At 38.3% G+C, this 17,650-nt stretch overlaps 1 protein-coding gene across 4 annotated transcripts in view; it reads right to left on the bottom strand.

The window, feature by feature from the left end:
- Positions 1-17,650, bottom strand: part of OSBP2 (oxysterol binding protein 2) — a 344,220-nt gene that overhangs the window by 148,389 nt on the left and 178,181 nt on the right. For all 4 annotated transcript variants that reach the window (XM_089677503.1, XM_089677518.1, XM_089677527.1 and 1 more), the window contains one exon: positions 4,372-4,622. In XM_089677503.1, coding sequence (XP_089533629.1) covers positions 4,372-4,622 — 251 coding nt within the window. The remainder of the gene's footprint in view (positions 1-4,371; positions 4,623-17,650) is intronic.

Below are 17,650 nucleotides of genomic sequence, written 5' to 3'. Positions count from 1 at the left end.
GCCTAGGCAAACAATGTCATACATCCCAGAAGTCTTCAGAAGGGAAGGAGTGGTTTGCCGAGCTAAGCACACCCTCCTGCTTGTACGCCTGAGCTAAGGGCAGATGGATTCCAGGAAGAAAATTCTACATGAATCATCTGCCCTTACTCAAGATGGCCATATACAGAAATGTTAGGGGGTGTTTTTCAAAGAGATTTCTCAGCTAAATAAAGCATGGAGACATGGAGGAATGGGGGAGGTTTGCTTTGAATATTAAAAATGAATTAAATAGTATTGTTAGTTTATGGTGCTCAGATACAGTGCAGTTCTGCTTAACAGATATAAATTGTAATTGGAACATTCAATGTCAGTAAATCATTCATTTGTCTTCTATTTCTGGTTGGAGAAAGAGGGGGTACTTTGTAAAGCAGGACTGGCAGCACCTTCAGTCACCCACATACAGAAATTTCTCCTTCATCCCATGTCCAAGGTGCAAAGTAAACACCTCCTTATTTTCCTTTTTCCCTCCAAGTTTTTCTCACTGCATTTCTATTAGCTCCTTGACAACAGATAGGCTTGCAAAGGAACCAATAGAAATATAGAGGGAGGAATGATCAGCGAGCAAAATGGAGGAAGATTCCCCAAGAGTGAGTGAAAAAAACAGGAGACCAAGCAGGCCGCATATGTAAACCATAACTTTCACTGTTTAATGTATCAATTGCTAAAACATCTATGGTGCAAAGAGTTGATCAACTCATTTTTACTAAACAACGTGACATGGGCATGTTATTGTCAGAATTCAATTACAAAACATCCTCATTGTTTTTTACACAAGTATTTAATAAAACTGAAGGAAGTCAAATGAACAGCAAACATTACATTAATTCCTGTACAGATTAAGTAACTGATACTGTGTGGGTCTGTGCTCTGTTAGCGGTTATTATTATGAACTAAGGCAATAGACAACTTCCTTCTTCTAAATATCTGTATCTCTCACATCAACTTCATTTCCAAGATCAGTACTGAACATCTCCTAAAACATTGCCATATTATCTGTTAATTGTATAAAAGTACTTTGCAACTGATGTTTGCTAGCATTTTACTTAACTCTTAGATCCACTATCTTATTGCTCCTAGTTTGAGCTAAGCACAAGCTTTACCTTAAACTTATATGCACGTTGCTACATAATTTGAAATTATGTTATTATTAAAGTATACCTGTCATTTTACCAATTCAAAACTCAGCACCCCATATTATATCAGGCACTATATGATACCTATACAGTACTTACCTTTGCCACCGCTCCTTGGCAAACCAAACCTCAACACTGGTCTATAAAAAATCCTGGTATAGCCAAAATACGGCACTCACAGCAACCAATCGTCAGATCTCAGAACAATCACATAGGAGTGGTGGCATACAATAAAGAGAGCAAATGTTGAAAATATTTAATATTGTTGATAGTTGGTGGTGATAAGGTGGTACAGCCGTTGGCATGAGAGCAGGGTGAGAAAGGACGAATTTTGGTATGAACAACATTGATTTAAATAACCGAACCCTGATCTTTTCTTATAGGAATTACATATTGTGCCATTCCAGATACAAAATTGTTTGTGCCTTTTATTAGATTACAATGGGAATTTTTTTTTTAAAGACAAAAAATAGGATATTTCCAGGTATATTAATATAGGACAGTACATAATTCCAACATTGCATGGCCAGTGAACATGACCACAAAGCAAAACCTTTTAAATGCTCACAGGGAAATACAAATCTCTATAAGAAGCAGCTAAATTTAAGTACTAGCTTGTTTGAAATAGATTTTAATTGGGTGGATTAGGCATGCAACCAATTAAATTCCTGAAATGCTGAGAGGTAATTGGCCTCATTAAACAAAGAATTATTTTTCTTAAAGGAAAACAACAGTGGCTTTGTAGTTAATACTAGTTAGTCATATCCAATTGAATTTGTTCTGTAATGTTAAAGATGTTTTACAACCTTTTCAAGTCTCTTACTCAGTTCTAATGAGCATCAGAAATATACTCCAGCACATAGGTAGCACAGAAACCTTTAAAGCGCAACTCTGGGTAAAAAAAGTTTGGGGTTAACTGCTTGTTTTGTCCAGGGGGGAGTAGAAAGCCTTATACTCGTCTGATCCTCAGCTTCACGAACAAACCGTGCTCCCCCACAATCTATTGATGGACTGTTCCTGGCAACGTCACATCCAGAGCAGGTCTATGGAGCTTGCACTGGACTGAAATCAGGACTCAAGACTAATAGAGATAGCAGGAGCTGCAGGGACCAGTCTTGCGCAGGGAAGAGCGGAGAATCACGTAAGTATACCTCTTTTCATCTCTCCCCTGGACAAAAATGAGCAGTTAATCCTTGCAGTGCAGGCACAGCCCCATTGCAAGGGAAAACTTTTTTTTTTGCCCCAAGTTAAGCTTTAATCCAGTCACCATGTAATGTGTCAATGCAGATGTCAGGAAGTCTGCATGAGTGTCAGTCATTTGATTAAAATGGCTGAAGGTGTGAACTGTTGTCAATTTATTGAGGTATAGATGTTGAAATGGCATTATATGTGGAAAATAAATGGTGTAGAAGGCCCCACTCCTCCCTGTTCAGGAATGTTTTTTTCCAGTTTGACATACACTATATTGCCAAAAGTATTGGTACACCCCTCCAAATCATTGGATTCAGGTGTTCCAATCACCTCCATGGCCACAGGTGTATAAAATCAAGCACCTAGGCATGCAGACTGCTTCTACAAACATTTGTGAAAGAATGGGTCGCTCTCAGGAGCTCAGTGTATTCAAGCATGGTACCGTGATAGGTACAATAAGTTCATCTGTAAAATTTCCTTGCTACTAAATATTCCATGGTCAACTGTGAGTGGTATTATAACAAAGTGGAAGCAACTGGGAACAACACCAACTCAGCCACAAAGTGGTAGACCATGTAAAATGACAGAGCGGGGTCAGAGCATGCTGAAGTACACAGTGCGTGGAAGTTGCCAACTGTCTGCAGAGTAAATAGCTAAAGACCTCCAAACTTCATTTGGCCTTCAGATTAGCACAACAGTGCATAGAGAGCTTCATGGAATGGGTTTCCATGGCCGAGCAGCTGCATCCAAGCCTTACGTCACAAAGTACAATGAAAAGCGTCGGCAGCAGTGGTGTAAAGCACTGGGCTCTAGAGCAATGGAAACATGTTCTCTGGAGTGACAAATCACACACACTTCTCTGTCTTGCAATCAGATGGCCGTTTCTGGGTTTGACAGTTGCCAGGAGAACGGTACTTGCCTGATTGCATTGTGCCAAGTGTAAAGTTTGGTGGAGGGAGGATTATGGTGTGGGTTTGTTTTTCAGGGGTTGGGCTTGGTTCTTTAATTCCAGTGAAGATAACTCTTTGTGGGAACAATTTGGGGCTGGCCCCTTCCTGTTCCAACATGACTGCACATCAGGGTACAAAGCAAGGTTCACAAAGACATGGATGAGCGAGTTTGGGGTGGAGGAACTTGACTGGCCTGCACACAGTCCTGAGATCAACCCGATAGAACACCCTTGGGATGAAATAGAGCGGAGACTACGAGCCAGGCCTTCTCGTTCGACATCAGTGGCTGACCTCACAAAGACGGTTCTAGAAGAATTGTCAAACATTCCCATAGACACACTCCTAAACCTTGTGGACAGCCTTCCCAGAAGAGTTGAAGCTGTTATAGCTGCAAAGGGTGGGCCAACTCAATATTGAACCCTACAGACTAAGACTGGGATGCCATTAAAGGTCATAAGCGTGGAAAGGCAGGCGTACCAATACTTTTAGCAATATAGTGTAGATGGCCCCTTTCATGCCTCTTGTGACTCAGTTGTCTCCAAGATGCTCACTGTCCTCAAAAACATGTCACTTTGTCTCAAAGTATAGGTAAACTGCTGTGCCTTAATAACTGTAATGCCATTTTAACATCTCTACCCCAGTAATTTAACAATTTAAACCATCATCCATGTGAATTGAAGAGTTAACATCTATGTAGATTCCTGATGGATATAATTAAAACAGGGCTTTTCTACAACTTTTACACCTCCCTTTTTGTTATTGGAACATACATTCCATGGTGATTGGAAAAAGGTGTCTCTGCTTGCTGTGTGGGTATAAATGCTGGGGTATCTTCATATCTCTCAATGCAACTGAAGAAGTGCCTTAGATAAGCTACAAAACGTCTTCAACTATACAGAGCAAGTCCAGCTGAATGTGTCTAACTACTAGTAGCTACAGTATATCATTACCTGGATACATGAGACACAATGCTTTTTTATTTTAATTTGTAAAATAATGTCTTACCCCACGGTTATGTTACAGGAACCCTGTAAAGACTGACAAATTGTTGAACTCACATTGATCATTGCATTGGAAGTGATCCTGAAGAGAGTGGCCCTTTCATTCACAGATTTGATCTTCTCGCTGCTTTCTGCCGGCAGTTTAAGGTTCTCCAGCTCACTCAAGGAGCGCTGGAGGGCGGCTCCATGCTTAGCGATGAGGTCATTGCATGTACTAAGGTCATCCAGCTTACTGGTCAGAGCTTTTAGGGAGCTATGCAACTCACTCTTGTCAGACTGTGAGCTTGGTTCCTCGTCCCCAGAGTCATCTGCATAAACACAGACAATTCACAATTCAGTTTATGGTTAGATATTAAACCTCTGCCTTTCTGAAAATCCACATTTAAATTACTTATCGCAAATCCCTGGAAAATAAAAGTGTATGTATGCCAACCAATATACAACACTCACTTATTTTAAGATTATATTATACAATCTTAGGAATTTCTGTTATTTTTATAGATCATGTTGCATTGACATCACATTTGACGTCTATAGTCAGTGAATTAGCAAAATACCAGGTAAAAAAACCTTAATGTTAAATGTAGCATGTTTTTCAGACCTCTTAAAAGACATATGTAAGACAGTATAAGTCTCTTTCAGCAAGACTCGGAGCATATATAAAAAAAATTATATATATATCAATACTCATATTAATCCATGGTCCTGTTTCAACCCCTTTTTCTGCTCTCCAGTGTTGTAATGGGTGGCACTCTTATGCCGTCATGTATAATGCAGAACCAACGGCTAGCCACTGGTTTTGCATTGTTCATGGTGACGGAGGTGACAGGTACAGCAACAAGATTGAGGGGAGGCTGGCAAGTAGACCAGTTTCAGGGGACCAGTCATCACACCTAAAACTGGTGGGGAGGAAGACTACAGGACTGGGGATTAAGGTAAGCATTTGTCTGTTTTGGATTATTCCATAATAAAACAATCATTGTCTGCATCAGCTGGGAAGAAGATTGATATTAATTTAATGTATGTCCAGAATTAATCTTAGAAAACAAATTGTACATTTATATTTGTACCTGGAGCCTCTGCCAAAATGCCAATATAATGGGTTGCTTTTTCTGAGGATTAGCCTTGTTTCCTGAAATACTGCCTTCAGCCTGTTGCCATTCAAAAAATGATGGTAAAACCCTTCCATCCATACCATGTTTCCTTGTCCTTTTTACAGTTATTGTTTTGTTAATTTGCTAAATGATTACATTAACCTTGGATCTACTTATACATATTAATTTTGGCATCAAACTAAACTAGCCCAATCTTTGACCTATTACAATTTGATCCTCTTCAAATGTTTTATCCTTCTTACAAGAATGTGGAAACTGTACATAATACTTAGGATGTGTTTTTACAATTTAAGTACAGATCCACAAAAATCACACTTATCTTATTTTTAGAGTTGCCGGTGCAATGCCATGATGCATATCTCAACTCCGATATGCAACATAGCAAATCTGAGTATTTACTATAATAAATGGAAAGTCCAGCCATAAAGCTGGCCACACATGTCAAAGCCTGATTGCGCATTCATTTTTAGATTTACCAACAATTCTATACAAGGGCCTAATTGAATCAATTGATTAGGTTGGCATGTGTTAATCTAAAATAGATTGCATAAAGATTTTACAATATTGGCAAAATAGCAAAAAAAAGTTGCAGCAAGTCTTGCAGAGTAAAGAACAGAATGTTAGTGGTAAGATCTCTCATTGGCTGCTGTTCTCTGTAACATATCAGCCTAGGTAATGGAGACTTGAAGATAGCAATTGAAATAGACAGAAAGGTGTCATAGTTCTATAGAATAATCCCACAGACACATTATGGTTTTTCAGAGCTCTATGAACACGGTGCGAACATATAACACCAGTCACCTTTTTGGCATCAGGGAACAACAAGGGTAATAAGCATTGTTTAGCAAAACTGATTTCTCCACCTTACAGTAGTCTGAAAGTTGTGTTTAAAGACATTTCATATTTCGTATTTGTTTTTTAATTTTAACTTATATTTTAGAAGTGAAGTACAAAGCCGGTTTCAGTGCACCATTGCAATTTCAGCTTACAACTAGCCTCTCTCTAGTCAGAAGAATCAGCACAATTTTATTTGATAAAGAAGAAGAACTGAATCATTATAAATAATTTTCGTAGTTAATACATACTTGGCGTCTCATCTGTGGATGAGGAATTCCGCACTGTGCTATGCAGACCCCAGGGGAAATAATCTGCTACAAAAGATTTGAACATTTGTGGAAGACATAATAATGTCTCTAAGGTCAGCCTTTGCCTGGGGCTAAAAAATACTTCACTATTAGAAAGAATTGGCATCACAGTTTAAAAAAAAAGCCCTACTAGAAGTATAAAATATCCAAAGAAAATCTTACAAACTACTGGGTTGCTCAATAATAGCTACAATAAACATACAAAAGTAAAAAAATATTGTCCTGTATCAATGATATAGTAAAAAAATACACCTTTGCATCTAAAATGGCTACATAAATATATTACAGTCTAAAAAGCAGTGCAACTACTTTTTTTTACAAAGGGTTGTTCATCACAATATTGCAGTGACCAAAACAACAACTGAGCAGTACCCATAACCAAAATCCATCTTGTACTAATACATTTTTAGTAAAGTTATTAGCTGCTCTGGACTATTGCAATTTGCAGTTAGTTCTTTTCCCCTTGTACTGTTTATTAAAAAAAGTACAATAGTGTCTCAAGGGTTCTGTCAAAAACTATTCAAAATAGTTTACATTCTTTTCTTTGTGTGTGATCCCCCTTTTCTACCATTATTATTTCATAGCAGGATGGAACGGACCAATAAAAAAACTGATACAATGCAAGCTTTGCAATCACTAAACGTTATACAGAGGAGGACTCAATTAAAATGACACAGTGCCTTTTGATATATGTTGAGATTGCATAGGTTCTGGTGCCCCATGACCCCTTATCTGTGCGAATTACAGGAGAATGCTTGATGGTGAGGTACTCAAGCTAGGTCATACCACCCCTTCTACTCAGCAGCAATCTATGTAATGCATTTCTGCATTGGCACAACCTACACCATACACTATATATGCATGGATATACTGTATATGTATATATGTTAGTATGTAGTATACAGCTGGGCAATTTATAGCATCACCCTGAACATGCTGCTGATGTCTTCAAACCTGGTAACAGTGGGTTTGAAGCATCAGCAAATATCTACAATTGCATAACTCTTAAAACTTGGCAACTCCTCGATCTTTTCTTACATCTGAAAAATAATAATGGTAATAGGTAAACTATGTTGTAATCAAATGAAATGCTTTAAATAATCCAATCAATTAGGATTTGTGTATCATGCACAAATTCAGACAAAGTCATATGGGTTTCCTGAACCACTGGCTGGAGATCACAGGATATCTCAATTGACAGTCGAGAGCTCACTTTCCAGAAATTTTTCTAGGATGGAAAGTGCCCTATCCTACTCCCTCAGTGAGGTTGTGTTGAAACTGAAGACTGCATCCATGCCAAGGTTCCGATCATGTACAAGGCCAGAGCTTTGTGGATTGTAGCAGAAAGCAATAAACTGAACAGAATGACAGAGACTCTAGGACAGCAGAATTAAATGAATTCCCCAAACAGCAAACAAAGCACTTTTTCCACCTGAAACATTTTCGTATGCAGAACAGCACTAATGAAGCTTTAAAATGTTTACTTTTAGAAAGCCATGAAATGCTGAATCAACCGATGCTTAGAAAGCAATATATTATTCTGTTAGGCCATTAATCTCTTGTAGAGATTCAGCCACAGATGCTAACAACAATAGAAATAAATGATAAGTCAATAAAATACATATAGATTTCTTTCCACTTCTTCAGCAAATATACAAATATTTAACCCGTAATTGTCAAGGGAAATAAAATGTTTGACCTGCCATCTATTCATTAAAAAGCTGCATTCTTACTATGAATGGATATGCCCTAAACTTACATAAGCAGTCAACTAGCCCACTGATTACTACTTACACATACCTTGCTTTTAGAAATGCAAAGACTGAGGATACATTTAAAACTAGTATCAATCACTAGCCAATCAATTGGTAATTGATTGGCTAGCAATCAATGCCTGACCCACAGCAGCCGACAGGAACGCCACAGCAGAGGTTATTGTATTCGATGAGCCTGCCATCATTTTAACCATGTAAGTTCATTCTATATCTTTTAAGAAATTATTTGTGCAGTTTTACATTATGGGAATGTCCCTTGCACTTTATCTTTAAGCTAATTTGGAGGCCATTTTGGACTTTGTTCACTAGTTCGGATAAGGTGATTTCTTAGAAGTGATATCTCTGTTTTCCTGTGCACTACTTTGACCTATTTGTTTTACACAGGGGTCATTGGATCATCGGTAAGTGGATATTTTGTGTGTTTTTCCGGACTGGGTGCAGTAGTTGAAGATTTTGTTCACCTTAAGGACTTTTGGTGTTTTATCTGATTTATAAGGACTTTCTAAGCACAAGAGCACCTTTATGATTTTTTAATTTCAGTTTTTTTGTTTTTCACGTTTTTGTTCTTCTTGGATCACTTGGGATTCTTCACAAATTGTTATAATAAACTATTTGGTTATAATCGCTCTATATTTTGTCTTTACCGCTGCACTTAAAAATCTTTTTTTTTATATGCTTTGAGTTCTGGTATCTGAACGCTAGTGCTAGCAGCTTCTTTTTTTACATTTATCAATTTATCTATCCAAGCGCAGTGTTCTTTTCTTTTTTTGTTTACATTTAAAGTAGATCCAGAGAGATGCTAGCTGAAAATACATGCATAACTCAACCTTTCCTATAAAGGTCACACTGCACCCTGCCTTCTCCCAACTCCTCCATCTCCCCATGTTATCTTCAATGGAGGCTTGGGAGATGGAAAGAAGAGGGGTTTTGCAGGAAACATCCAGATTTGCATATGTCAGCTACCTATATCTGTGAACCTTTTCACTGTTTTGTGATTTTCACCAGAGGTAAACTTTGAATCCTCAGTTTCATGGCAGTTTTACTTTAAAGACGATATAGACCAATGCTTTTCTGATAAAAAAAGGGAATTTCCAGGAAACCTGAGGTTCTCTTTTTATTGAAAACCCCCACATAGTACAATAACACAAGGACCATTTTTAGGTCTGGTCCCTGAAATGGGAACTTTATATGACACGGAACAAAGGGTCTCCATCACTGGGGTCAAATCTTATACATCAGAAGATGACTTTTCTATCCCACATAGCTTAAGTTATGTATGATGTAGATATAGAATGAGGTATAGAAATATATTGATGCCCAGGAACCTGCCAGGACAAAAATAAATTCCACTACAAACATTCTTTTAAAGGTGTAAGTTCTTGAACTACAGTCAGGTCCATAAATTTTGGGACATCGACACAATTCTAACATTTTTGGCTCTATACACCACCACAATGGATTTGAAATGAAACGAACAAGATGTGCTTTAACTGCAGACTGTCAGCTTTAATTTGAGGGTATGTACAAAATCAGGTGAACGGTGTAGGAATTACAACAGTTTGGATATGTGCCTCCCACTTGTTAAGGGACCAAAAGTAATAGGACAATTGGCTTCTCAGCTGTTCCATGGCCAGGTGTGTGTTATTCCCTCATTATCCCAATTACAATGAGCAGATAAAAGGTCCAGAGTTAATTTCAGGTGTGCTATTTGCATTTGGAATCTGTTGCTGTCAACTCTCAAGATGAGATCCAAAGAGCTGTCACTATCAGTGAAGCAAGCCATCATTAGGCTGAAAAAACAAAACAAACTCATCAGAGAGATAGCAAAAACATTAGGCGTGGCCAAAACAACTGTTTGGAACATTCTTAAAAAGAAGGAACGCAGCGGTGAGCTCAGCAACACCAAAAGACCCAGAAGACCACGGAAAACAACTGTGGTGGATGACCGAAGAATTCTTTCCCTGGTGAAGAAAACACCCTTCACAACAGTTGGCCAGATCAAGAACACTCTCCAGGAGGTAGGTGTATGTGTGTCAAAGTCAACAATCAAGAGAAGACTTCACCAGAGTGAACACAGAGGGTTCACCACAAGATGTAAACCATTGGTGAGCCTCAAAAACAGGAAGGCCAGATTAGAGTTTGCCAAACGACATCTAAAAAAGCCTTCACAGTTCTGGAACAACATCCTATGGACAGATGAGACCAAGATCAACTTGTACCAGAGTGATGGGAAGAGAAGAGTATGGAGAAGGAAAGGAACTGCTCATGATCCTAAGCATACCACCTCATCAGTGAAGCATGGTGGTGGTAGTGTCATGGCGTGGGCATGTATGGCTGCCAATGGAACTGGTTCTCTTGTATTTATTGATGATGTGACTGCTGACAAAAGCAGCAGGATGAATTCTGAAGTGTTTCGGGCAATATTATCTGCTCTTATTCAGCTAAATGCTTCAGAACTCATTGGACGCCACTTCACAGTGCAGATGGACAATGACCCAAAGCATACTGCAAAAGCAACCAAAGAGTTTTTTAAGGGAAAGAAGTGGAATGTTCTGCAATGGCCAAGTCAATCACCTGACCTGAATCCGATTGAGCATGCATTTCACTTGCTGAAGACAAAACTGAAGGGAAAATGCCCCAAGAACAAGCAGGAACTGAAGACAGTTGCAGTAGAGGCCTGGCAGAGCATCACCAGGGATGAAACCCAGTGTCTGGTGATGTCTATGTGTTCCAGACTTCAGGCTGTAATTGACTGCAAAGGATTTGCAACCAAGTATTAAAAAGTGAAAGTTTGATTTATGATTATTATTCTGTCCCATTACTTTTGGTCCCTTAATAAGTGGGAAGCACATATGCAAACTGTTGTAATTCCTACACCGTTCACCTGATTTGGATGTACATATCCTCAAATTAAAGCTGACAGTCTGCAGTTAAAGCACATTTTGTTTGTTTCATTTCAAATCCATTGTGGTGGTGTATAGAGCCAAAAATGTTAGAATTGTGTCGATGTCCCAATATTTATGGACCTGACTGTACTTCCCCAGTCCTGTTTTTTGGTTCCTTTATCTAAAGCTTTTTTTTTAAATCAAATAATGTTTATTTAGAGTTTTCTTTTTAAACAGTTTACAGTAATACAAAATGGTTCTCATTACCACACTCCCATATCCCACTTATAGGCACACTGCGCAAAATATTATATATTCCTTCCGACAGAAATATGATACAAAGTTTACTAACGTAGACACTGGGTTTGCCATTCTCCTTTCAAGATATTTTGGGCTTTTATTTAACTCCCAACATTAGCGGAATGGAAGAAGACATCAGTAGTCAATCTAATATTAGCTGTGATAGGGTTAATCCTAGAACCTCCAACCAGTCTTGCTACAATTTCAAACATTTTTTAGGCAGACCCCTATGTTGTTACTGTGTGCCAATTTTTATCTAAAGGTTTTTTAATTAATACATAACTGCACTTATTCATATTTTTTCATATTTTCCAGGAGTTCAGCTTTTAAGAATCCCTGACCTTAAACACGTACATGCCCACAAGTGAGCAAAAATAGCAGCAGTTTAGATCAATTTAGAACTACTGAAAAGGTACGTATTTAGGCTTTTTGCTCTAAGTTAGAGTGTGTGCTGGACAATTTTTGCATTGCTCTGTTTATAGGCCTGGCCATATGCACCTTTTCTTTTGCTAGCTATAAATTGATTTGGATGGCTGACAGTTTGTATTGTGGTGCACTCTAGGTCTTCAGTTCCATTTGGTCTGGTGTGCTGCTGCACCTTTAAAGATTGATGGGGCTTTCTCTAAGGCAAGCCTAATTTTAATCTGTGCAGTGCTTTATATGTGTCCTAAACTGGGAATACAGATAGTTTAGTGTTAGCGACCTCACTTTGCAGAGAAGCATTTATGGGGCAATGTGGCTTCACATGTATTTTTAACTTAAGCAACAAAAAAGTGCTGGTAATTTTTGTATTGTTTAGTAATTTGACCAGGACCCTGATATCACACACTTGTTTCAGGTCAATGACTAAGAAGTGAAGTAAGGAAATGTAAAGCTTTATGGATTACCAAATGAGTCATTTATTTTTGTATATAGATTTGCCCGTGCGATATTACAATTGATTTTGAAGCTAGGGAAAAATAGATTATAATGATTAAATGTCTAAAAAATAATATGTGCAGTATTCTTTTCTGTATTTCCAGGAACACACAGCTGTTAGAAATTGCTAACAAGATGCACCAATGTAATTGGCAGTTAGTGGGCATTTTATAGTTCCCCGTAGACCTGTGAATTATATTGTAAAGCATTTGTGTCCTTTTAATTTACACATCCTCCAAAATGAAAGCCCTAACTTTCTGTTCTATTTGAAAATCAGTCTCCCAAAAAAGAACATTTTCTTCTGCATGTACAGGAGAAAATAAGGCTAATGGCTGTATTTTACAGATGTGATCACATTAGCAATTTATTCAGTAATGAAAGACAGTGGTTCATTCAATAAGAGAACACTGGTATTATACACCTGATGAGAGGCACAGAATCTCTATGAGTGAAATATAATCAGTAGACTTCCTGTTGGTAGACTTGAATGCCCTTCATCATAAAACAGCTCCAGCTTTGTGTGAAAGTATATAAAAAAGGCCAATTTTCCAAGCAAGGTTGAATTTCAGTGATATTCCCAAATTTCAAAACAGGACACCTACATTTTTATATTCTATATGTGTTATCATTTCATACATACTTAAAGACTCATCTAGAAACTGGTATATGAGCAATGGTGTAGACTAATCCACAGTGACCAAATATCACCTGGACGCTTCATTAAAGTGACTCTGTTACTTAAAGTATTGGCAACTGGATGTGTCCACCTGGATGTTGAGCTTGAATGGGCTACTCTCTAACCCTATTAGTTGCTAAGTACTGTTAGAGCTTGTATAACCCCCTCCCTCCCGCTCGCCATTATTAATGATGGGCTGCCTCACTGGCACAATGGGGAAGTTACAGAGCCTTGCTAGTTCAAACCAGCCCAGCATTCAACTGTGAAATAGGCAATTAAAGCTGCTGCAGAAAGTGTGGTAGTCTCTAGGTAGGGGCCTGCATTTTATACTAAATAGAAGTTTTTTTTCTTTCTTTAAGTGATGGGTTTAACTTCACATCAGTTCTTGCTGAATTGGCCTAAATTTGAGCTGTGGGTACCACCCAGTTCAACAAAAGTTGGTTTAAAAATTTAAGCAGTTAGATGATAAATTGTTGGCTGAACGTTAACTGCATCCAATGAGATAGCAATTGATTACTCTTCTTCAATCTGCTCTGCAGCACTATGAAGGAACCAGAACCTCAATGAATACTGAGCTAACATGGCGCAGAAAAAGACTTTACAAATGGCTCTGGACTGGTTAAGAAATACAACATATCATACTTTATTCTTTAGCTAATTAAATAAGGGTATTAGCTGCCAGCAGACCCCAATTATCAAGTCAACATTCAGGATTTTAAGCCTAACGGCTGCACAAATTTGTCTGTGGTTTTTAGTACTAGCCAAGAAAAAGAATTTTCCAAGGAAGGAATTACTAGTGATATCCAAAAAAAACTGTGCTAAATTATAGTCCATTCAGTTTATACCAGTCTGCGTTTTCTGCAACCAAACTTCACACAGCTACCCAAGGGTGGGATTGTTGATTCTGTTACCCAATATCTCTGCTTGCTTTTTTCACCAATCACATGGAACTATCTGAACTTTATATTCACACTGTTATGCAAAGGTTTCCCTAAGAGACAAAAAGAAGCCTGCAGTGGGTGTGTTTGGGAGTATCACTCTGGCATTGCAAAAGGTAATCTTAAAATGTACATTTATAGTAATAATTTAAAATCATATTCATTTCTACATTATATTTTATTTATTACAGGTACATATATAGCACTGTCAATTTATGCAGTGCTTTACATATATATTTTATATTCACATCAGTCCCTAACCCTCAAGGAGTGTACAAATCTAAGGTCCCTAACTCACATTCATTATATTTTAGTTATTTCTATCCTGCCCTTATTTATTTGAACTATCCCAAAGTTAGAAAACTTACTTTGTGAAGATTCTCACACATTTACTGTGACATACCCTGTGAGTGGGCAATAGAGGAATAACAGTATGCAGGCAGCAAGTTACCATATAGTCCTTAGAAATCTAAAGTAAAGAGCAGAGGCTGAGCAGAGCTGCAAAGCATGCAGGGAATCAAGGAATCTTGAAAGAGATGGCCTGTGGACAGGCAGCACTCACAACATGAAAGGAGATTTTTCAAGTAGGAATATATTGGATTGTCAGGCACGGTATAACTATTTTTTGTGATGTTACTGCAATGCTGATGTTATAAAATGAAAGGGTATGCTGTGACCATTTAAGTCAATGGCCTGGTCTACAACTGCCTCTAGCAGTCCTTTTACAGCAGAGCTCTGGCTGAGGAAGGAAAAGCAGCACAAGGAGCCAATCAGTATATTTTGAAAAGAGGAGACAGCAGAGTGACAGAGACACTGGCTGGCTGCACTGAGCTGGTGACACTGTGTACTGGTGTGGCGACAATCAGAGACACTGTGGCTGGCTGAACTGGTCTGCTGCTTCTCCTTTCACCGTCCATTTACAAGGTCAGAGTGGGAAGGAGACTTGTAAGTGTTAATAATCAATCTTCTGGCTGCCAATATCCCTATCCTAAACCTTTGGTTCCATAAGTCATGTATTCTCAATTCCAGCAATCAATGTCTCTCTGTAGTAATGCATACCACACTTGTGATACAGTCTAATTACACACACACTCAGGTATCCTATTTATGAACAACCCTGATTATTTACCAGAAACATTGACAATCCTGCTACACTATCACTGCAGTCTAGAGCAGCCTCTTATGGTGGCGCATGGAGAAAAGGAGGAACCTAGAGCACAGATGGGATCCTAGAAGAGGAGGATGAGGGCTGCTCTGTGTAATACTACTGCACAGGGCAGGTAAGTATAGGTGTTTTTTATTTTAGGCTCGGTTCACACACTTGTGAGACCCAAAGTTAGAGGACATGTGAAATGTCATGTATCTCTATGATTGCTGTTCCAAATGACTGAAGTCAATGTGACTTCAGAAAAGGTTCCTGCACTACTTTGATGCAGCTTCAATGCCAGAGAGTTTAAAGGTCTTATCAATGTCACTTCAAAGTCATATCAAAGTCGGAGTCCAAAGTTGCACTGCAAATCGTGAAACTTTGGAGTCGTCTAGGGCAGTGGTGGGCAACCTTTTTTTTCAACTGAGCCAAATCTCGCCAAAACCACGATTGAAATTTATTTTGAGAGCCACATTTTTAAAACTGAAAATATATCTCCCATATAGTAATTCATCCCCCATATAGTAATTCATCCCCCATAGTAATTCATCCCCCATATAGTAATTCATCCCCCATAGTAATTCATCCCCCATATAGTAATTCATCCCCCATATAGTAATTCATCCCCCATAGTAATTCATCCCCCATAGTAATTCATCCCCCCTATAGTAATTCATCCCCCATATAGTAATTCATCCCCCATATAGTAATTCATCCCCCATAGTAATTCATCCCCCATAGTAATTAATCCCCCATATAGCAATTCATCCCCCATAGCAATTCACCCCCCATAGCAATTCATCCCCCATATAGTAATACATCCCCCATATAGTAATTAATCCCCCATATAGTAATTCATCCCCCATATAGTAATTCATCCCCCATAGTAATTCATCCCCCATATAGTAATTCATCCCCCATATAGTAATTCATCCCCCATATAGTAATTCATCCCCCCTATAGTAATTCATCCCCCATAGTAATTCATCCCCCATATAGTAATTCATCCCCCCTATAGTAATTCATTCCCCATATTAGTTCATCCCCCATATAGTAATTCATCCCCCCTATAGTAATTCATCCCCCCATATTAATTCATCTCCCATATAGTAATTCATCCCCCCTATAGTAATTCATTCCCCATATTAATTCATTCCCCATATAGTAATTCATCCCCCATAGTAATTCATCCCCCATATAGTAATTCATCCCCCATATAGTAATTCATCCCCCATATAGTAATTCATCCCCCATAGTAATTCATCCCCCATATAGTAATTCACCCCCATAGTAATTCATCCCCCATAGTAATTCATCCCCCATATAGTAATTCATCCCCCATATAGTAATTCATCCCCCATAGTAATTCATCCCCCATATAGTAATTCATCCCCCATAGTAATTCATCCCCCATATAGTAATTAATCCCCCATATAGTAATTCATCCCCCAAATAGTAATTCATCCCCCAAATAGTAATTCATCCCCCATAGTAATTCATCCCCCATATAGTAATTCATCCCCCATATAGTAATTCATTCCCCATATAGTAATTCATCCCCCATATAGTAATTCATCCCCCCTATAGTAATTCATCCCCCATAGTAATTCATCCCCCATATAGTAATTCATCCCCCCTATAGTAATTCATTCCCCATATTAATTCATTCCCCATATAGTAATTAATCCCCCATAGTAATTCATCCCCCATATAGTAATTAATCCCCCATAGTAATTAATCCCCCATATAGTAATTCACCCCCCATAGTAATTCATCCCCCATAGTAATTCATCCCCCATATAGTAATTCATCCCCCATAGTAATTCATCCCCCATATAGTAATTAATCCCCCATATAGTAATTCATCCCCCAAATAGTAATTCATCCCCCATAGTAATTCATCCCCCATATAGTAATTCATCCCCCATATAGTAATTCATTCGCCATATAGTAATTCATCCCCCATATAGTAATTCATCCCCCCTATAGTAATTCATCCCCCATAGTAATTCATCCCCCCTATAGTAATTCATTCCCCATATTAGTTCATCCCCCATATAGTAATTCATCCCCTCTATAGTAATTCATCCCCCCTATATTAATTCATCCCCCATATAGTAATTCATCCCCCATATAGTAATTCATCCCCCCTATATTAATTCATTCCCCATATTAATTCATTCCCCATATAGTAATTCATCCCCCATAGTAATTCATCCCCCATATAGTAATTCATCCCCCATATAGTAATTCATCCCCCATATAGTAATTCATTCCCCATATTAGTTCATCCGCCATATAGTAATTCATCCCCTCTATAGTAATTCATCCCCCCTATAGTAATTCATTCCCCATATTAATTCATCCCCCATATAGTAATTCATCCCCCATATAGTAATTCATCCCCCCTATATTAATTCATTCCCCATATTAATTC

The sequence above is a fragment of the Staurois parvus genome, unplaced genomic scaffold (assembly GCF_062004578.1).
Source record: "Staurois parvus isolate SC_StPar_1 unplaced genomic scaffold, SC_StPar_1.0 ptg000014l, whole genome shotgun sequence".
NCBI classification, from domain to species: domain Eukaryota; kingdom Metazoa; phylum Chordata; class Amphibia; order Anura; family Ranidae; genus Staurois; species Staurois parvus.
This window is presented reverse-complemented; position numbering and strand designations above follow the sequence as displayed.